Consider the following 21,196-nt stretch of genomic DNA (forward strand, 5'->3'; position numbering starts at 1 on the left):
ATATGAATATTTCGCTTCCACAGTATCGTTTGTGCACACAATCAAAAGTGAGCGCACTATGTACAATCAGTTATCTTGAGATTGGCAATAGATATAGACAGCTCCATTTCATATGCAGCAATATACGACCTGCCATGCACCAAATGCAGACTCGCGGTGACCACTATTTTTCATTGCAAGCTATTTGAATTTTGTACAGTACTGTACGAGATATAAAAATATCACAGTTACTGTGACCACTAACAAAATGATAGGCAGCTCATCACGAAGCTGTTGAGTGACACTATGTGGTGCATGAGAATCTCTTCTTATTTACCAAATAGTTTCTTTAAAACTGTTCGAGAAAGGCTGCAGTGCAACCTGCTGTGAACACCTCTCTTCCTGCAGTGTTGTGAAGGTGGGCAAAGATTGTTCAGTTCGTAACAGATGATACTCACAGCTCAATAGGTTACAGACAACTGAGGTGGCTGTCCTGTCAGAACAGAGGGCTGGACCAATGCTTTTCTGTGCACTGGCCGAGTGTTCTTGTGTGAGCTCTATTGAAGGTGGTGCAGAATGAGTACTTCAGTTGCTTAATGAGTATGTGCACAAAGAGTGGCTGTAGGAGGAGTGTGAGTAATATAAAGATCAGTCAGTGCTTGTGCTAGGCTGCCCGTGCTAAACTCTTCATGCCCTGTCATCCTGCCCCTTCTTCTTGTCAGTGTTTTCCACACTTTGCTCTTCTTACCATTTCTGCGGAGAACTTTCTCACTTTTTATCTTATTTATTGGTCCCCTAAATTTTTGATGGTGCTCTGGTGTTCACACTTTACAGTGTAGGCACACACAGCCAGGCCTGGCATTTGTCAGAAGTTGACAAGAAAATTTCTGATATCTCGATTGTACATTTTCTTGTAAATTTTGTGGTGATATCTGTATGAAATTACCAGGGTGCCCATCTGTTAAACAGTCTGCTTCAGGGGTAGCGAGTTGGTTCTGTGTTTCTTCACATTATGAAGGTCAGTTGAACAGCAGATACTGGCCATTTATGGTTTTATAATTGATTAATTATTTCTGATCAGATCTTCCTCCATATGATACAGATTACCCCCACTTATCCTGAATACCCCAAGTAACGTTTTGCCTGTAAGCAAAATGTAGAATGTATACAGCAGATGTTATTTAGCTACCAGAGGGACATTAACCAGCTTGACTCCTTTCTTGTCATGTTGTCCATTACAAAAATATGAACAGCAGTATGTCTTTTGTAAATAACTCTGTATATTTTTTTGATAATTTTTACATTGGCTGGAGCCTCAGTCATGGTAATTTTTTTTTTACCTGCACTGCGACATTTGACTGTAATAACCTTTATTTTATTGTTATACAATCCAGATATTGGCCTATGGCCATTTTCAAGTACAAATCTTATTTATATGTCAAAAGATATCAGACTGGTATGAAATACAGGTGCTTGTTGAAAAAGCATATCTGGTCATATAGGCCAGATCTGTCATTAGTAAAAGTGGTAACACCTCTAAAATGCCAAAATATTCATTGAAGACTTTCATTTCTCGACCCTACAGCACAGCTGTTATGTGAAACTGTTAACCAGTAAACAGGTATGCGCATACCTGATTACTGGTTGGCATCTGTGTACTGTTTAACAGTCTCATACAACAGCCGTTTTATAGGATCCAGAAAGGAAATCCTTAATATACATTAGGCATTCATTAAGAATGTTACATGGTTGCTTTAAATTATGTTATGTACTATGGTCCTTGCTATTTCATATTTCCACATAGGCACCAGCATTAGTAACACACCGCTGTAGTCATAGTACAACATTCCTGACAGGCCTTAGCAACATATTGTTCGGTACCCAAGCACAGTCTCCCCTAATGCCTGATTCTAGTGTCCAAGTCACGTGGTTCTCTGGCCTACACTTTCGAATATGCCCAGAGGAAAAAAATCCAATAGTATCAAGTCTGGACTTCTCAGAATCCACTTACCATTCCGCAGTGTCCAATATCGCTGCCTGGAAAAGCGTTGTCAAGGTGTTTTCATGAAATTGGCACAAAATGAAGAAGTGCCCCATTGCACATTGTCCACACCATCTCAGGTTAACAAAAGTTTGTAGCATGGGCACGTACCTCTGCGAATTCATTGTTTCACAGAGAATATGATGACCCATAAGAGTATCATTATGAATACCACACCACACAGCCAACGAAGGACATGACCTCAATTTTCCAATCACAACTCTATAGGACTGTCATTACTAGGACTTCAGTAATGGCAGTTATGGCAATTTATGAATTGACCCACATGGAACACGGCTTCTGGTGACCATAAAATGTTATTCAGGATACGTGATTCTTCTTCCATCCAACGTAATGTGGCATCAGCTAACTGAATCTTAACATCACATTCTTCCAGTGACAATGCTTGGACGAGTCTGGTTTCCATGCTCTCCAACTGATCTCCTTCATTATCCGTTGGACTAAACCATATGATAAACTAGTTTCCTTTTGGTATTGTCTTAGGGACTTCATGGAACTTTTCGCAAATGCCGCAGCAGCATTGGCTTTATCCTCTTCAGTGGCAACTCTCTTTGGGGACCCAGCTCCCCTTTGGGGAGTAACCGAACATGTACACAACAAATTTGCGAGTAGTCTCCTCTGGCCAGAGCAGCCAGAGATAGCGGCTGTGTGCGTGCGTGCTTGTGTGAATGTGTGTGTGTTTTCTTCTTTAGAGCCATTAGCTGAAAGCTCAGTGTGTGAATATTATTCCATATAAGTTATTGATGTTTAAAACCCACAATTAAACTGCTGTTCATTGGCTAGTATGTGTCACCTGTGAGGAAAAACAGCACCAAGTAGCCAAACAGCTGCTAGTCATGAGCCAACAGCTGTTTGGCTGCTTTATGTTTTACTTGTTAGACAATATCCTTCTGCTCGTACTAGGGCAACTACAGTTGGGAAAGGACCTCATTTGATGTAGTAATTGTCAAAATAAGTAGTTTCACTCTTAATAAAAGAAGAAATAGTAGCTAATAAATAAAACTGAATATATTTAACAGCTGATAGTCGCTGAAGCTTTTGCTATTTAATATCCACTACAAATAATGTCATATGCTTTGTTATGTGCATGAAATATGTTTCTGTAAAGGTGCTTACATGTCAGAGTGTTGCTTTGTGCACAGGAAGCTATGCAGGAAGTGCCAGAAATGGATGACGAAGCTGGTGGAGGCGAAGATGCGTCAGCTACGCCCTCACCAGGATCACGAAAGCGCCGCAAAACTTCCTCGATTCTTCTCGAAGTGAAGCCCCTTCCTCCTGCAGGCCGGGGAATACTTGTATCTCCCGGTTTCAGGTAGCTCTCAATAAAAACACTTACATTCCAGTTTGTACATATTCTGTATTCTCGCTAATATGGTTACTGCTATAGATAAACTGTTTATCCGTCATGAGGATAGATAGGACACAAAATGCAGAATGGCAATAGCAAGGAAAACATTTGTCAAAAAGATAAATATGCTAACATATAATATAAAATTAAGTGATAGGAAATATTTTCAGGAAGTATTTGTCTGGAGTATAGCCTACTATGTAAGTGGCAATGTGGACAATCAAATATGTAGGGACTTCAAAAAGTAAGTTACACATCTCATCCCATGCTAAGACCATTGCACAACAAGATTGGCGCATTGTCAGAAGAGAGAATGTGTTCCAAGTTTCCTGCTGACACAGTTCTGGTGCGGTAAGGAAAACAGGTGTATCACACTGTGCGGGTGAAATGTGACATGGCAACTGGAAGTGTACTCAAGAGTTGAATATGTGGGACAGTATGATTATTTTGGAAAAAACATCTCAGTTATACACAGATTAACTGCGAAATTCTGTAATGGTATATGGATCAAATGTAGTGTCTCATTCAGCTGTAGTAAAATGGTGCCATCAATTTGACCAAGCCCACACAGACGTGAGTGATGCCGATCAGAAAGGAAGGCCACTGACATTGACCGTAGATGATAGTGACCAGGAAACTGAGAAACTGATTCACTGCAATCTCTTACCATTGTGGACATTGCTCAGCAGATGTGCATTTCGGTTGGCAGTGCTCATTCTACTGTCTGAGATCATGTGCAGTATTGGAAATTGTGGTGTGCTGGGTTCCACGATTGTTCTCATCCACACACAAAAGGACAATATTTACAACACCTCTGGTCTCCTTTGTGTGTTACTCCTTGGAAGACATGATTTCCTAAACCACATAATTATAGGTTATAAGACATAGGTTTATCATTTCATATGGGTGACAAGGAGAGGGCCTGTAGAATGGAGACACACCTCTTCGCATCCACAAATAAAATGCAAAGTTGTTCTACGAACAGGGAAGGTCGTGGCCACTGTTTTTTTCAACTGTGGAGAAGTTGTGAACACAGAGTTTATGACAAAGGGCATAAACATTAATGCCAGTTCATACAGTGCAGTACTGACATTGCAGTGCAACACCATAAAGAACGAGAGGCATGAAAAATTAAGCACAGGCATTGTTCTCTGGCATGATAGTGCAACACCCCATACGGCATGTGTGACACAAACTTTGCTTCAGCATTTCCGATGGGAGGCGCGGAAGCATCAGCCATACAATCCAGATCTCATCCTGTGTGATTTCCATCTTTTTCAGGAGCTGAGAGACTACTTGGGAGAAAGAGATTTTCCAACAAATGGGATGTTCACACAGTGGCTCTCGAATGGGTTTGTGGCAGATTTCTGTTACCTAGGAAGTGCACAATTGGTAGAACATTTTCACTCTTGTTTACAGAGACTTGGTGATTATATTAAAAACAGTGTCATGTGTCTGTGTCACTTTGAAGTGCAATGCACTATTCGATAAAAGTTACTTGGCCTGCAATAATAAAATGTAACTTACTTTCTGAAGACTCCTACTAGCTATGGACAAAAAGAGAACAAGAGCCCTTTAAATGTGATGCTACAGAAGAATGCTGATGATGTGCTTGCTAATGAAGTGGTACTGGATTAAATTGGGAAGAAAGAAAATAGTAGCATAGCTTGTCTAAAATTAGCAGTCAGTTAGTAGAACACATCCTGAGTATCAAAAAGTAGTCACTTTGGTAATGGATGGAAGTATGAGGGAGGGGGGGGGGGGGGGCAGGGGAGGTAAAAATTGTAGAGAGAGTCCAAGGATTGACTACAGTATACAGGTTCAAGTGAATGTAGAATGATAACAATAACAGCAGCAGTTTAACAGTAGAACCCACTATTTTTTCCCAAGAAAAATTAATTTTATATTTTTTAGCTCACATTTTAGGACTGGATGGTTTGAACTATTTCTCCATTTATGTATTTCGTCACTCAGCAGTTACTTTGTCAATTTTGCTATGTTATGTACTTTACACTGTAGCAGCAAAGTCCTGTATTCAATCCACTCTCAGACCAGCTATTTTCTTCAAGACAAATTAAAACAGTTGCCTCCATCAGGCTTATATTTTATTAGCATCAACAGTGTGTGTTGAAGGTGGTTCAGATACCATAAAAAATATGACTGGCACAGATAACTGTTTTGATTTACCTCCTAACATAAATAGTCACAACTTAAAAAAAAAAAAAAAAAAAATGGCCTACATGAAGAAATTGAAGCCAACCCACCAGCAAAGCTGTGTGCATTAAAGTGCCCCCTCCAAGACGGGCAGGTGCGCCAGTCCCAGATCGAATGTGTTCGGCGGAATAATGACGAGGGTCAGTGTGTCAGCCAGTTTTGATGCGATTTCTGGGCAGTTTCCCACATGTAGTAGGTGAATACCAAACTGCTACCCTAGCTGGAAACATTTAGAACCTTTTCACACACTTTCGCATGAATGGCACTTCAAGCAGACAGTTGGGGTACAGTGGTGACGGGAAAAACATCTGGCAACTCCTTAAATTAGCACTGCCAAATCCATTAGTAACCGTGCCAATCCTGTGTCAATTTTTTTCTTAATTTTCTCCTCTGAAACTTGCTGTTTCTGAAAAATATCCAGTCACATCTTGTTTACAGTTCCTTGTCAGATGCCATGGCTTCCAAAAATTGACTGCAAGAGTTTGTTCATTGGCTGGAAAAAGGAAAATTGTGCCATCTCAACTCTTAATACAACCAGGTCTAGCGCGGTAGTGGTCTAGCGTGGTAGTGTGGTGTTATGCTCAGTGGATGCTGAATCGGTGTGCCGTATAAGAGGATTCTACTTTTAATATGTGACAGGCAGAGAGGAACAGAAGAATAGCAGTACAACTTGCCATTCCAACCATGCCTGCATCTGTACAAATTCCAGACGTATTGTGAAGGATATGTGCTACCACTTGTATTTGCTGTCTTTTGGCCTCATTGTCAGTTAAAACAGTCATCGTGCCTTTCTTTTCAATATTTTATTATACTTTTTTCATCACTCTTTGAAATACAGATGCCCAAGTTATTAAGATTATCCTATAAATTGGGATCAGCAATGCTCCTCAATCGATCAACCCACCCGGCAAGTTGGCACCGTAGTTAAGACATTGGAGCAAGTCGAGATGAACAAAGCATGATAATACTATAGAGTGAGACGAGGTGGTACTGATGCTGGAGTCCCATTCGGGAAGGTGTCGGTTCAAATCCCCTTTGTGCAATCCTTGTTTAGGTATTACGTGGTTTAATGTTACCGAGTGAGGTGGTACTCACACTGGAGTCTCATTCAGGGAAGTGACTGTTTAAATCCCAATTATGCAATCCGCATTTAGGTATTCCACAATTTCCTTAAATTTGTTAAGGTGGATGCTGGGGTGCTTCTCCAATCTGAGCTTATGCTCTGTCTGTAAAGAACCTTACATCAATGGAATATTGACTCTTAAGCTTCCTTTTTTTATTTGTATCTTATTTGTCTCAACATTGTATTCTTTGGCTTATAATAACTAGAAATAAGATTTTGTCTATTTTTTAACCATACTACTTCGTATGTAGAGCATTTTGATATGTTGTGCTATCTTTGTAAACTTTTTCAGTTACGTTTAAAGTCAGTGCTAGGTATGAAGCATTGTCCGAAATTGTACTAAATGCTTTCTCCGACAGTTATTGTGGACAATTAGTTTGGGAGCTCGCTCGAAGTGTAAATGATCGCAAAAAACATACTTGATCTTTTAGTAAAAAGTAATCCTGAAGAAAGAGGGAGCATTATGACAGATGCAGGGATTAGCAGCCACAAGATTGTTGTAGCGAAATTGAATACTGTAACATTCAAATCCACCAAAAATAAATGCAAAATATATCTATTTAAAAATGCAGATAAAGGTCCGGTTGATATCTTCCTAAGAGACAGTCTCCACACCTTCCAATCTGAGTATGTAAGTGTAGACCAGATGTGGGTTAAATTCAGAGAAATAGCATTGACAGCAATCGAGACATTTATACTAGATAAATTAATGAGAAACACACGGTACACAAAACAGGTTAGAACACTGTTGTGGAAGCAACAAAGTAAGTATGTCAAATTTAAAAGAACACAAAATACCCAAGATTGGCAATGTTTTAGAGAAGCTCAAAATTTACCATTAATTTCAATGCTTGACACTTTTAAAAGTTACCACAATGAAACTCTCTTTCGAAATCTGGCAGAAAATCCAAAGAGATTTTGGCCATATGTAAAGTACACCAGTGACACGACACAGTCAGTACTGTTTGAGAAAATTTAGAATCAGAGTTTGAAACTGACTGCAGAATGGTTGTACTGCAGCCAGCATACATTTTGCATAAGGACCATGAAGAGAGGATACGAGAAATTAGGGCTCGTACGGAGGCATATAGGAAGTCATTTTTCCCTTGTTGTATTTGTGAGTGGAACAGGAGAGATAATGACTTCTAGTGTTGCAAGGTACCCTCTGCCAAGTGCCTTACAGTTGCTTGTGGAGTATGTACATAGATGTAGAATGCTTTCACTGCATAGTAGCAGTGGTAATGTTATCAGTGACTCCCACTAAAGCAGAGTTACTAAACAAGGTTCTCCAAAATTCCTTCAGTGAAAAAGACTGAGAAAATATTCCTGAAATCAAATCGAAAACAGCTACCAATAAGAGTAACTTAGAAGTTGATATCCTCTGTGGAGCTAAGCAGCTGAAATCATTGAGACAAGTCTTCCAGTCCAGACTGTGTACCAATTGGGTTCCTTCCAGAATATCCTTGCATAATAGCTCAGTACTTATCAATCATAGATGACCACTTACTGGATGAAAGATCCATACCTAAAGACTGGAAAGCTGCACAGGTCACACCAGTACTCAAGAAAGGAATTGGAGTAAATAGCATAGATTCAGGAAATACAAAGGGTACAATATGACACAACAGTAAGTCGCAGGAGGCTGATTACTGCTGTGTTCTGAGAATACTTCATACTTGTATTGTAGATGCTGTGCCAAGTCTGTGGGTGCTATGGCATCGTGGTGAAGAAGTGAGATCCAGGCAGTTTTGAGGTATAACTTCGCACATGGTTTAAACACATACCAGTGCTTTGAGCAAATGATACTTGCAGCCAGTGATGTGTGTCCACAACATAAAACTATATTCAGGTGGTACAGAGAATTCCAAACAGGGAATTTCCCTCTGGAGGAAGCTGAGAGGATGGGAAGACCACGATCAGCTGTTACAGAGGAAAATATTGATGTTGTGAGGAAAATGCTTGATGAAACCAGGCGAGTGACCTATAAGCAGTTAGAGGATACCTTAGGGCAAAATGCACCAGCAATCTGTCTGATTCTGCATTATCCCTTCCGAGTAAAGAACCTTTGTTGTCTCTGGGTGCTGCATAGGGTGCCACATAGACTGACGAAAGAGCAGATGACACAATGTGTGACTTAGTGTTGGGAGATGTCAGAGAAGTTTTCTATGGGACAGTCTTAGTATGTGAATAATATTGTGACAGGTGACGAGCCTTGGGTGTACTATTATGATGTGCTGATTAAGCCTCAAATCGAAGTTTGGGGCTTTGAAGGTGACGACACACTGTTAGCTGTCAGAAAATTCTGATCAGGAAAGAAGAAAATGATAGCTGTTTTCTTAAAACCGAGTGGAATTGTGGAGCATGTTGTTTTGGACACACAGAAAACAGTCACAGCTAAGTGGTACACTGAGCAGTGCCTGCCGAAAGTCATTCAATGTTCGAAGAACCTGCAACCGAAGTCAAGGTTCCTCCATCATGACAATGCTCCAGCTCATTGCGCCAAAGCCTGCACCAAATATTTGCAGGGTACAGGACTGAAACTTCTTGAGCACACTCCTTATAGTCCAGACCTTGCTCCTTGTGACTTTGCATTGTTCCCACATGTGAAAATGAAGTTGAAAGGAGTGTGGTTTTCAAGTGATAAGGACCTCCTGAGGGCTTGGGACAATGAGTGTGCTTTTGAGAGAACTGATTTAGGGATTGTTTTGGAGGATGGAGAGGTGTATTCAATATGGCAGAAATTACTTCCAAAAAAATTAAATAACTAAAGCTGTATTGCAAAACTTTCCCAGTACCTTTGTATAGCTCTTGTGAAGCACAGCTACCTCTTTATTGACAGGGGATCTGAAATTGATTCCATATTTCTAAATTTTCAGAAGGTTTTTGACACTTTTCTCATAAGCAGCTTCTAATCAACTTATGTGCCTGTGAAGTATCATTTAGATTCATTGCCCCCGTCAGACAGATTACAATTCATAGTAATTGATGGAAAATCACTGGGTAAAACTAAGGTGATATCTGGCATTTCCCAAGGAACTGTTACACCCTCTGCTATTTGTAATCTGTGCGAACAATTTAGGAGACATTCTGAGCAGCCCTCTATTCTTTGCAGATGATGCTGTCATTTACCACATAGTAAAGTCATCAGAAAATCTAAACCAATTGCAAAATGATTTAACACTTAATATCTATATGGTGCAAAAATGGCATTTCTCTCTGAATAAGGAAAAGTGTGAAGTCATCCATATGATTGCTAAAAGGAATCAATTACATTTCAATTACATGATAAATCACACACATCTGAAAGCTGTCAATTCAGCTAAATGCCTAGAGATTAGAATTACATATAACTCATATTGGAACCATCACACAGAAATTGGTAAGGGCAAGGCGAACCAATGACTGTGTTTGAATAGCAGGACACTAGAAGATACAACAGAGTTCTAAGGAGATTGCTTGCATTATGCTTGTGTGTTCTCTTCTGGATTATTGCTGCATGGCATGGGATCGTAACCGGATAGAAATGACAGGGGATATCAAACAACTTCGAAGAAGGGCATCTTTCTTTGTATTATCGCATAATAGGGGAGAGAGCGTCGCTGATACGATACACAAGTTGGGATGGCAGTCATTAAAACAAAGGGTTTCTCATTGTGGTGAAATATTTTCATGAAATTTCAATCACCAACTTCCTCCTCTGAATGTAAAACTATTTTGTTGGCGCTCATCTACATATGGAGAAACGATCATTGTAATTAAATAAAAGAAATCAGATCTTGCACAGAAAGTTTGAAGTGTTCATTTTTCCCACATGCTGTTCAAGAGTGAAATCATAGAGAAATAGTCTGAAGGTAGTGCAAAGAACCCTCTAGTAGCACTTAAATGTGAACTGCAGAGTAATGACAGTATTACGAAAAGGATGGTCAGACAGTCAAAGACAGACACAACAAAAAGACTGCTAAACAAGTAAGCTTTTGGCCAAAAGGCCTTCTTCTGAATTTGACAACATTTAAACACACATTCACACAGAGACAACTCCCACACACACATGACCACTGTCTGTGGCTGCTGAGGTCAGACCAATGCCACAGCAGCCAGAGACAGTTGTCGTGTGTGCGTGTGTGTGTGTGTGTGTGTATTGTCTATTTCTGAATAAGGCCTTCTGGCTGAAAGCTTGCGTGTTTGGTAGTCCTTTTTTTTGTTGTGTCTGTCTGTAACTCAACATCTCCACTATGTGGTGAGAAGCAATCTATCATTTTTGCAATATTGTCATTATTCCATCTAGGATTTTTTAGTTGTAGAGTAATCAGATAAATGCAGCTGTAGATGTTGTCAGTGTGACAGTTTTGAAAACATTAGTGACCATTTTTTGTTCAGGGACATATATTCACTGAGTGCTAGCCGTGCACAGCATGGTCTGTCAAAATTTGTCCAATTTATGAATACTTTTAGTTTTGAAATCTTTAGAAAATAATTAGTGGAGGGACAGAGAACAGCAGTATGTTCTGCTGGCTGACTGGGCACAAGTATAAGGGAGTGTGGCCTGCGGCTCAACACGCACTCTGTGTGCTGCCCGGCAGTAGCTCTCTGAGCAAACTTGTGGTTAAATGGGAACAGAGGAGCCATTGCCCACCATTAAGTAAGCTGAGCCTTGTGGAGGGATAAGCATTCGGTGGCAAAACTGCACACATTTTAAAGGGAATATGGGCAAGAGGAGAAAGGCGGTAGTGGGTGTGCGCATTCAGCTTCTGGTAGGGTGGTGGAGCTTGCACCCCACCTCTAAGTTCATCTGACAAGGATGCTCTTGCGCATGGGTGCTGCGTGCTCTAGACATGTTCCATAAGACTTTTTGGTTTTTCTTTTAAACTGTAGATTCTCTAAAATACAGGGAAGCATTTTGTTTCAAAGAGTGCAATAATTTATACTGTTTTTTCTCTAATTCAGAACTGAGAGCAGAAGTAAATGTGACTGTGAAACACTTCCTAGAAAAACTCTTATGCAGGTGTCTTGCATAACATACTGCAAACAAAAAACAGCTGCAGTCTGACAGAGAACACACTTAACACCATTTTCTGGAAATTATCTGTGACTCAAAACTGTGATACAGATTCTAAACAGAGAGTGAAGAGACTGAGTTCAGATGGAATGCAAGTGGACATTATCATTGTCTGTATTTTGAAATAATTGATCACATTCTGTGTTAGGTAGAACAAAGATTCTCTTTCATAGATAAAGATTCTCTTTCAGAGATAAGCTGGAATTTTTTTCACCTGCCTTATCCTAGAAGTATGGAAATTACCAACTAACATTTCCTGACTATCTATCACATAAACTATCATGAATCTATGGATCACTCTTAGACTGTGTTGTTCTGAAAAATGAACTCGTTGTACTGTACAGTTTGCATGAGTTCTCTTCATAGATTGTGTATGAGATAGTTTCATTAATTAACAAACATTGCCTGATTGCAGAGTTCAGTGAATTCTATAAATTACCAACTTTTAGTATTCAAAATTCCATATGCTACATCTTCCATGGAACAACCTTTCTCAGTTCTTAAAGGAATCGGCATGTATCTAAGAAGCACACAGTCACAGGAAATACTAAGTGGGTGAAGTCCACTTTCAATAAAGAAGCAAACTCTTAACATTCTCAAGAGCAAGCATCTGTTTTATGGTGATGTCATAGGGGAATTCTTGTGCTTGTCCTAAGAAAGAAGACTTAAACTGATGTATGAGTTACTTTTTTGTAAGTAAATCCCTGCAAACCCCAATTAGTTGAGCTCAGTATAACTTTTACAGACTGGGCCTCTGGAACCCCTTCTCCCCCTCCCCCTCCCCCTCCAACCCTTCAGTTTAGTGATCAAGAGAACAGCACACCCACCAGATTTGTTCATGAGACGCCAATGTTTTTGTTGTTGTGCTCTGAGAAACTGTGTTTGACCAACAAGATGTAACCACTGCTTCAGTTTGAAAATGTAGAACTTATTCCCCCTCACCCCAACTCTCTCTCTCTTTAAATCCATCTACATTTCTCCATCCTGTAGCTTTCAGTCAGCTATCCAGTTTTATGGCATAGTGCTCTTTTCAGGGACAAGCCACTGAAGACCGCTATGGCAGACCGTAAGTCTGTCAAGTTTGCAGACGGCGTCCAGCCGGGTGAAGGCACGTCACCCTCTGGAGGAGAGGACCTGCCATCACCTCCTCCACCTCCCCGCAAGCTACCAAAAGAAAAGCGCTTCAAGAAGAAGAAGAAAAAGAAGAAGGTGAAGGTAATGTTGGCCGCCAGTAGGCACTTCTCAGAATTTCTGCCCTTTGGCTGTATCTCCTCCGCACTGACGATTTCAGTTGCTGCCTTCATGAACGTAGTGTATTGGTCACCTGACCAGCTTTCCTTTGTATTATGTGCACAGTTTTTGAGCCAGCTACGCAATACTGACAGAAATCTGACAAAGAGAAAAGACTACAGGAGGTGGAACACAATGGACTCTCATTCAGGTAATGATGTTTCCTATTGTTGAACTAAATAGCGCAAGGCAAATGCCAAGATGGTTACTTCAAAAAGGATGCAGCTGATATTCTTCCCCATTATTCCCAGTCCAAGCTTTTACTCAGTTTCTAAGAACCTCGTCATCAGTGGCACTTTAAACTCCAATAGTTTAATTGAGAGAAAGATGTAATAAAAGGACTCACCATTGATTAATCAACTTGAAGATATGGGAACTGATAATTGTGTAATTTAGTCCCTGAAGAATCAACAATCATGATCATTGTCTATAGAAGAATTGGCACTTCATTAAGGTACTGAATTAAATTTCAGGAGCAATTCTCAAACTCTTGCCTGGCTATAGCGATTTACATTTATCTTCTGGATTCCTTTTAAATCATTTCATGTGAGATCGCTCCACAGATCAATGGAACATTAGCTCTCTCTCTCTCTCTCTTTCTCTCTCCCCCCCCCCCCCCCTTCCCCCCTCCCTCCTTGAAGACTTTCCCTTTGCCTGTTGTGGTGAAGACCCTGTTCTTGAGACTGCAGGTCAGATGTCCACTGAAGGCCAGTCACCATTTCCTCATAGATATGATTATGTCTTCCTGGAGTTGCTACAGCTCACTGTTGTGTCCCTTATTGGGCCTAATACTCTTGTAAGGATTTTTTGTTCCTTGAGCTCTTGTTTCCTGTTGAAAAAAAATCATTCAAAGGCATAGAATACGGAGGCACCAAAGGGCTGAGGATGACACAGCGGCTGGGCAGTACTGTTGGGCTTTCGAGGCCTGTTCAGACAGTATTTGTGTTGTATTACTACTGAGTTGTAGTGATTGAGTGTAAGGTTCTTGGAAAGGTACTTGAAAATCTAAATCCTGTTGCAAGAGTGGTAGACCAACTCCAACTTGGCACACATGGTATCTAATTGATGAAGTCTACTCTCCTAAATACTTGAGTGCAGGGGTTCATGAAAGTTGGTGTCTTCTTGTGAAATTACAGATGGGGCTCCCTATATGTTGTAATGAACTCAGTTTTTTGTATACTGACCCTCAAACTGGTCTTAGCTGCTTTGCTGTGGAGGCGTAGTAGTTGGTGAGTAGCCCTCCTCTATATTTTTGGCTAACAGGGCAAGGTCATCTGCAAAGGCCAGGCAGGGTACATTGCAGTTCTCATTCTCTTATCCGATCTTCATTCCTGTTCCTGGTAGTAGTGTGCAAGTCCATTCCCTTGTAATCTTCTCCAGTAAGCAGTTGAAGAGTAAGCATCAGAGGCCATCTCTGCAGGAATTTCTTGTTTCAGTAAATTTCACAGTTTGTGATGAAAGCTTTCTTCTATAATAAAGTAAATGTTTAATAAACTTTGCCTTTTGCTAGCATTTATTCAATAATGAACACGTCACTGGGTAATTTTACGATATCCAGCTCACTGAAACAATTATAGTTTATACAAAAAATAATAATTTCTTACTACATGAAACTGATGGACCCCATAACAAATTATACTTCCCTGGAAACCATTGCTATTTATACTCCATCCAGTACATACCAATTACATAAAGAACATTCCTTCCTAGTGCTAATAATACAGTGTAACAATTTCCACTTTGTGTGTTTGTATGTATAAACTGTGTGAAATAAGCTTATTTAAAAGTCCTTACAAGTACTGGGATAAATATGCTCCAACTTGAGCTTATTTATTCCAATGCTTCAAAAAGTTTTTGAGTAAGCTTATTTCATACAGTTATGCTATTGTAATTGTTGTTAATAATGTAGTATAAACAACATGTTTCCTAGTTGCCCTCTGTAACTCATTTGCCTTTTTAAATATTAATTAATCACACCCTGTTCTTTTTTCAGCAGAATTTTAGCAGTGTTCAGTATTATAGTTTTATATAGGCATCATCATCATCATAATCATCATCATCATCATCTTTCACAGCTTGCAGCCCCTGGCTGAGTCTTCTTGGAATGTAAACCTGTCCATTTTTTCATACCATCGCACCAAATTTCCCTCTCCATTCCATCAAATCTCTTTCGAGCGTTGCTTCACTCCAGTGATCCATCTGTCTGCCTCAAGGTCTCCTACCTCCTGTTGTTATTTCATGAGCCTGTCTTGGTTTCCTGCCAACTACAATTTCCTTTAACATGCAGATGTGAGTCTTCCCTTCTCAGTCTCTCACCATCTCATTCATAACTCTGTCCGTTATAGTTAGTCCTCTCCTGCTTCTTTGAAATTACTTTAGCCTGCTAACCTGCTTGTCTTTCATTACCACTTTTCCGATATATATGTGAGTATTGGAGCGTAGTTGGTTCCTTTAGGTGGTACATCATTGCTCTGTACCAGGGTTACTCTACAGTTAGCCACAGGCTTGCCTTCCCCTTTCACTAACCACCTTATCATTCCTCCCACTGTCTTCTGTCATACTCCCAAGATTCTTGAAACTTTCCACTTTCTTTAGTACTTTCCCTGGAATACTTATCCCTCGTTGTCACCGTAGCTTCACACTCCTTTGAGTTAAATTTCACTTCATACTGTTGTACTATTTCCTCCTGTACATTTAGCTTTCCTTGTACCTCTCCTTCTCCATTTCCCTACATCATTATATCATCTGCATACACCATTGGTTTCACAGTTTCATCTCCTTTCCATGATGCCACTCCTGCCGTTATGTCTTCTGAAACAGTGATGGAAAGCAGTAGGACAGTGTACTCCCTCATTTCATCCTGTTTTTCTATTCTGTCAACTCACACCTCAATAAATTTCCTTTATCCTTCTCATAGTCGACCTTCCAACTCCCCATCTCTGAAGGATTCCCTGATCTTTTGTATAAATAATGAAATATTTATATTAAAATAACCTCCAAATTATTGCTTATTTGGTAAACTCAAATAAGTTTTTATAATCTGGAAACACAGCACTTTACACCAGTATCACACTATTCTGGCAGTAGCATGTTAGTGGGGTGTAAATGTTTAGGATGAATGGTACTAAGAAATTTTAAATGTCAAGTTCTTCTATAAAATGGATATTCCTCAGCAAAACTAAGCAAGCCATGGTAATCAGCAAAGTAAAAATAATAATTATTTGGAATTAATATCATGATTAACTTTGATATTCACTAAAGAACTATTCCCTGGAATTAAATTTCAAGAAGGGAAAAGGTTTGCATTTATTTATTCTTACAGGGTTACTAGAAGTGGAGATGCTCACTTTGCTGTATTTCTGTATCAACCAGAATATTTTAAATTTCACAGAATATTTAATTTGTCAGAAGTAATCATTGAATGAATTTGATTACTTACAGTGCTTTCATAGCTGTTTACAGTGCTGTTTGATCCTAGAACACTGCAGACCACAGTACAAACAGAACTTTTACCATGCCTCATAGTTTAAAGAAGACAGTCTGGGTTGTGACTCTCCCGTGATGCCCTCATCCTATTCAGGAAGTCCTTCAGACAACCTAACAACTCATTTACTTTAATTTTCATCTAATATCCTAATGAAGCAAGCCGATCACACCTTTCCCTCTACACTCACACAATGAAAAGGAAATCTCTGTCAACATAAATTGTTTGTATGCAACCCCAGAAAGAGTCTTCCTAACTCCAGTATGTGTGACATGCAGTCAGGTTCTGAACACATTTGATGTATTTTTTTTTATTGTTGTTCTTTACAGGTAAAAATTATTAGACACCTCAATGTAGAAGAGGTTGTCGAGGAAGATGATGATGAAGATGATGACAGCTCACCCCCACCACCTCCACCAGGTTCACCTCCGCCACCTCCTGCATATCCATATCCTGCATACCTGGCTGCCGGATATGCATATCCTTATGCTGGTGAGTGATTTGGGTTGTATTTCTGAAATGTATTTGTGCTGCTTGATCTGTTTGCTGAAGCAAATTTGTAATGGTGTTGTTAAATTTTTGTACCCAATTTAATCAATGAGTGCATTTTGTAATATTGTCTTTATATTGATACTTTGCGCATATTCCTGCTACATTCAGAGAACTGAAGAGTAACAGTTAGGAATGTGGAATGTTTGCCAGCAGAGTATGTGAATTATTGCAGAGTGGATTTTGTTGAAAGATACTTTCCAAGAGGATTAATTTTATGATTCTGTTATAATCAGGCATTCCTTTTCTCAGTTAGGTACTTCCTCTGTGAAAGCCATAAGCATGTTAAACTTTTGGTGTGACACTGTGTGCTACGGATATTACTGTCCACAAGACTTGTGTTAAAATTGGTGATTTTACCTGGGAAGTTTTAGAGAAATCACGAAAATTTGTTCATTTGTGGTTTTTGGGGTACTTTTTGCAAATTTAAATTTTGCCACCAATTTTTGTCAGAACTATGTTGTTGTTGTTGTTGTTGTTGTTGTTGTGATCTTCTGTGTGACTGGTTTGATACAGCTCACTATGCTACTCTATCCTGTGCAGGTCTCTTCATCTCTTTAACTACTGCAGCGTGTGTCGGTTTGAACGTGCTCACAGTATTCAAGCCTTGGTTTCCATCTACAGTTTTCATCCCCCACACTTCCATCTATTGCTAAAGTGACAATTATTTTATGCATCTGAATGTGTCCTATTAACTGATCCCGTAGTCAAGTTACGCCATGAATTTCTTTTTTCATCAGTTTAGTTCAGAATTTCGACGTTAGTTATTTGAAAAATACGCAGCTGTTTTCAGCATTCTTCTGTAGCACCAAATTTCAAAAGCTGCTTTCTCTTCTTGCCTGAGTTGCTTGTCGGCCACATCTTACTTGCTTATGAGGCTACACTCTGAACAAATTCCACTGGATGAGACTTTCTGACGCTGGATGACACTGTATATTAGATATTAATAAGAAGCATAAATTAGGAATGCCTGGAGGAGTTTCAACCAAATTTGTATAAAAATACTCTGGGTGTAAGATACCCATACTATGAGTAGAGGTGGGGGGACAATGAGAAATCTGAAAATGTCCTGTGGTGTGTCATTCCTGGGTTCGGAGGTTAGAATTAGCCGTGGTATTCCTCCCTGTCATAAATGGTCCCCTGTAGGGTTTGACCTCCATACTTCCAAATTTTTTCCAAAGAGCAAGCAAATTTGGGAACGGCGCATTACATGGTGCATCACGTCCATCGGGCATTGAGATCTTTAGCCTGCTTTCTCATTGTCGCATTGCATTGCAGTCCCATTCACTCTCCATCTCTTGGGTGAGGATACATTCCTGGGTGCAGTTTCCGCCATCCACTTTGTTGTGTCGCTTTCTGCGCCAACGACGACCATGGACTTCTTTGCACCTGATATCCAGCACGGTAGCCAGTCCATTGTGGTGGGGCCGCCATGTACCCTGTTGGTTGTAGCCCCTTGACAACACAGGGATCACTGTGCTGATGCTTGCACCGTTAACTCCCCATGTATGCCAAGGAGTAGATGCCTATCTCCCTGGGGCATCAGGGCTCCAGGCAATGGGCATCCTGCCAGATGGTCCTTGCTGCAGCTGGGTGGTGCCTGTGGGGAAGGGCCTTGGTCGGAGTGGGTGGCATCAAGGCGGATGACACGCAATGAAGCGTGGCACATCTTCTCTTGCTGGTGGCCAGCCGCCAGCAGTCTCTATGCCTTCCAGGATTCAATTTAATGCAAACACATATGACCCCAAATCGTTTACCTCCCTGGCCACACCATGGGAGGAACAAAAGGCTAAGAATGGCAGCCCTGGTACCTAGTATGTACGAGATCTGATGGGTAATCCTTTGTGTCCATGAGCCTCACTTCTTTGTAGAGCATGTAGAGGACAAGTTTGGGGAGGTGTAGGGCTTGTCTAAACTGTGGTCTGGGTCAGTCTTGATAAAAACAGCACCCTCTGCCCAGTCACGGGCATTATTCGCTTGTGACAAGCAAGGTATTATCTTCCACAGGAATCTTCTTTTACAGTCCAATGATGAGCTGTGTGCCAACATAGAACAACAAGGTGTCCACTTTGTCCAGCGCGTCCACCAGAGTCCAAGGGATAATCAGGTTGCCACAGGTGCTTTCATCTTGGCCTTCAAGAGTGACTCATTACCCGAGAAGGTGAAGGTGATGATCTATGGCTGTGATGTCAAGCCATATATCCCTCCCCCTATGCGGTGCTTTAAGTGTTGGAAGTTCGGCCATTTGTCTTCCCATTGTGCTTCCAGCCTCTTATGTCGAGATTGTGGTTGTCCATCCCATCCCAATACTCCGTGTGTCCCACCTCCCATCTGTGTCAATTGCGGAGAGCACCATTCCCCTTGCTTGAGGATTCTACAGAAGGAAAGGAAAATAATGGAATACAAGACCCTGGACTGACTGACCTACACTGAGGCTAAAAGGAAATTTGCAAGGCTCCATCCCATGTGCACGACAACATCTTACACTGCCACTAGTACTACTTTTACAGCCCCATCTGTTGCACCAATTCCAGTCAGTTCTCAGAGCTGTAAGACCACACCTGCCCCCTTGATGGTGGGGGGCACTTCCCTCCCTGTTGCTCCTGCACCACATACCTCGGGAGCAGCACCTCCCTAACCATCGGGGACATCAGTCCCCTCTTCTAAGCCAGAGAAGCATAAGTCTTCTTTGGCTTCTCTCACTAGGAGGGTGTCCCTTGGGTCACACCCTTCCCAGGTTCCTACCAGTGGCAAAGCAGACACCAGCCAGTGACTGAAGACACCACAGGTAACTGGTTGTATGGCTGTGTGGTCCTCTGCAGTCCCGGAGACTGAATCAAAGAAGCCCTCCCAGCTAAAGCAAACCAAGGAACAGCACGAGAAATCGAAACCGAGAAATCAAAACCGAAGACCCCTAAGAACAAGGAATGTGTGGTGGGACCCACACCACCGCTACATACCAGCTCTGCCTCTGAGGATGAGGTGGAGATTCTGGTGTCCACTGAGGACCTAGATCTTGCCGGACCCTCAGACATGATGGATGTCGTGCCCACAGGTCCTCAGTCGGTGGCAGCAGGTGAATCAATGGCGTAATCTGCCTCCTCAGTCCCTTCACGCCTTTTTCAGCCGCAGACAGTGTCATTCTCCAGTGGAACTGCTGCGGTTTTTTCCACCACCTTACTGAACTCTGCCAATTTATCAGCCTTCACCCTTTCTTCTGTACTGCTCTCCAGGAAAAAGGGAATGATGGTCTTTGTAGTCTGGTCACTTCAGCCCCCACAAACCAACCAACCAACTGTTTCTTTCCTGTAAGTAGTTGACTTGGAATATTTTGCAAGTATGAAGTGCAATCTGCTCATATTAGTGGTGTGCAATATATCAACCAGGTTGCGAGAAAAGGCAGTGCAGTGACCCAGTAATTTTGTTGGTGTGTTTTGGGGTCAAAGATCATGTCACAAGGCTGAATACCATGGATAAATTTAACATCATCTTTGGAATAGTGGGGTGACTTATCTTAGAAGATAGGTTAAAACACACCAACCTACATTTACAGCATTTGTAGATTTTGAGAAAGCTTGTGACAATGTTGACTGGAGTACATTTGTTAAAGTTCTTAAGATGGTAAGAGAAAAATTAAGGAAGTGAAAGTATGTGCACGACTTGTGCAGAAACCAGACTGCAGTTAAAAGAGTCGAAGGACGTGAAGGAGAAGCAGTGATTATGAAGGAAGTGAGACTGGGTTGTAGCTTATCCTTGTACATTGAGCATACTGTGAAGAGACCAAGGAAAAATTGGAAAAGATGGTATAAAAAGTAAAACAATAGTAACAAAATGCACTCAAATTAAATCAGGCAATGCTGAGGGAATTCGATTAGGAAATGCAACCCTGAAAGAAGTATGTGAGTTTCACTATCTGGGCAGCAAGAAAGCACTTCTGTAAAACGAAAGTTTATTACCATCAAATATAAGTTTAAGTGTCAACAAGTTTTTTCTGGCGTATTTGCCTGGAGTGTAGCCTTGCAGAGAAGTGAAAAATTGATGATAAGCTGTTCAGACAAGATGACAATAAAAGCTCTTGAAATGTCGTGCTA

General features: G+C 40.8%; 1 protein-coding gene across 1 annotated transcript in view; it reads left to right on the plus strand.

Annotated features, from left to right (window-relative positions):
* The window catches only part of LOC126428404 (serine-rich adhesin for platelets-like), a 290,438-nt gene that overhangs the window by 266,741 nt on the left and 2,501 nt on the right, over nucleotides 1–21,196 (plus strand). The window contains exons 16-18 of the mRNA XM_050090325.1: nucleotides 3,184–3,353; nucleotides 12,817–12,997; nucleotides 16,886–17,048. Of these exons, the coding sequence (XP_049946282.1) occupies nucleotides 3,184–3,353; nucleotides 12,817–12,997; nucleotides 16,886–17,048 (514 nt within the window). The remainder of the gene's footprint in view (nucleotides 1–3,183; nucleotides 3,354–12,816; nucleotides 12,998–16,885; nucleotides 17,049–21,196) is intronic.

The sequence above is a fragment of the Schistocerca serialis genome, chromosome 12, assembly GCF_023864345.2.
Source record: "Schistocerca serialis cubense isolate TAMUIC-IGC-003099 chromosome 12, iqSchSeri2.2, whole genome shotgun sequence".
Taxonomy (NCBI): domain Eukaryota; kingdom Metazoa; phylum Arthropoda; class Insecta; order Orthoptera; family Acrididae; genus Schistocerca; species Schistocerca serialis.